The 1182-nt window shown below is 40.4% G+C and overlaps 1 protein-coding gene across 1 annotated transcript; it reads left to right on the top strand.

Moving 5' to 3' along the window:
- Positions 1 to 702: 702 nt before the first annotated feature.
- Positions 703 to 1145, top strand: LOC109591455 (diphthamide biosynthesis protein 2-like; the record flags this gene model as incomplete). Its single annotated transcript, XM_020007186.1, has 3 exons — positions 703 to 843; positions 896 to 1008; positions 1068 to 1145. Coding segments are annotated over exons 1-3 (332 nt in total), but the record flags the coding sequence as incomplete, so codon positions are not given.
- Between the last annotated feature and the right edge of the window lie 37 nt (positions 1146 to 1182).

Below are 1182 nucleotides of genomic sequence, written 5' to 3'. Positions count from 1 at the left end.
AACAAATTAAAAATTCATCATTATGTATAACAAAATTACTTTATACTTTAAAAGCTCATTAGCTAATCAGTGTTGTTAGGTTGTTTAGCAGGGATTTGAAGAGCAGCTGTGAATAATAGTGAGCCATTTTCTCACTTCAAAATTGTGTAGGACAAGACACACAAATGCGATAACACACAACAAGCCCATCACCAACTGGACACGAATCACATACCTTGTGTGGCGCCTTGAGCATTTTCTTGAGCCCTGCTATCTGATCACAGAGCGGTATATCAGAGACGAAGCTGTACTTCAATGGAGGAGATGGTTCGGCATGTTTGATGGTACCAAGAACATTAAACGGGTCACTGTCATCAATGTATTGTACAGAGACTTCGTACGAGTCATAGCTACTCATGGTTGGGTAAAGAGAGGCCCCAACAGGGCTGCAGTATAGCCAATAAATGAAAGAGAACTAGGTCAAAGAAGAAGAAAGATTATTTTCTGCAGCTACAGTTTTGACTGACGGATCAGATCCTACTAATGAAGCGTGGGCCCTATGGGGGCATAGAAGAAACCGTATCTATCAGCAACTGTCTCTTTTTATTAGGACAGAGGAATTTTTGGAAATTACTTTCAAGTTATTTGACTAGTGGTTAGTTAACTGATGGTTAATTAACCACCAGTAGATTAACTACCAGTTAGTTAGTTAACTAAAATAAAATGGCGAGATCTCTTGAAGTCAAAGAGCAAGTAAAAGGGAATGGTGCTACATGTCTCTCCTCTAGAAAGAGACAAGACGAGGAGATATGGAGCTACTACGAGCTAGAGAAATGTCTTCAATTTATTAAAGATCACAAAACCGTTAGCGCCCACGTGATAACACGTGTAGTCACGTGACTCTTTCACTAAATAGGTCACACTCCAGTTCCCTGATGATATGCTCCATGAATCAGTTCAAGTATCCTCCATCCTTCAAAGAGAGAGCAAAAAAGACCTTTTCGTACTCGGGGACACTTCATACGGGAGGTAGGTACATGCATGTGTTGCCATGGTAACCGTTTCCATGACAATGATATGTCACACAGCTGCTGTGTTGATGAGGTGGGGGCGGAACACGTTGGGTCTGATGGGATCATCCACTTTGGAACGTCTTGTTTGACTGAGTAAGGATTTCTTTCTTTAATTATAATTATATTAAAA

The sequence above is a fragment of the Amphimedon queenslandica genome, unplaced genomic scaffold (genome assembly GCF_000090795.2).
Source record: "Amphimedon queenslandica unplaced genomic scaffold, v1.1 AMPQUscaffold_8135_Cont19918, whole genome shotgun sequence".
In the NCBI taxonomy this organism is placed as follows: Eukaryota; Metazoa; Porifera; class Demospongiae; order Haplosclerida; family Niphatidae; genus Amphimedon; species Amphimedon queenslandica.
This window is presented reverse-complemented; position numbering and strand designations above follow the sequence as displayed.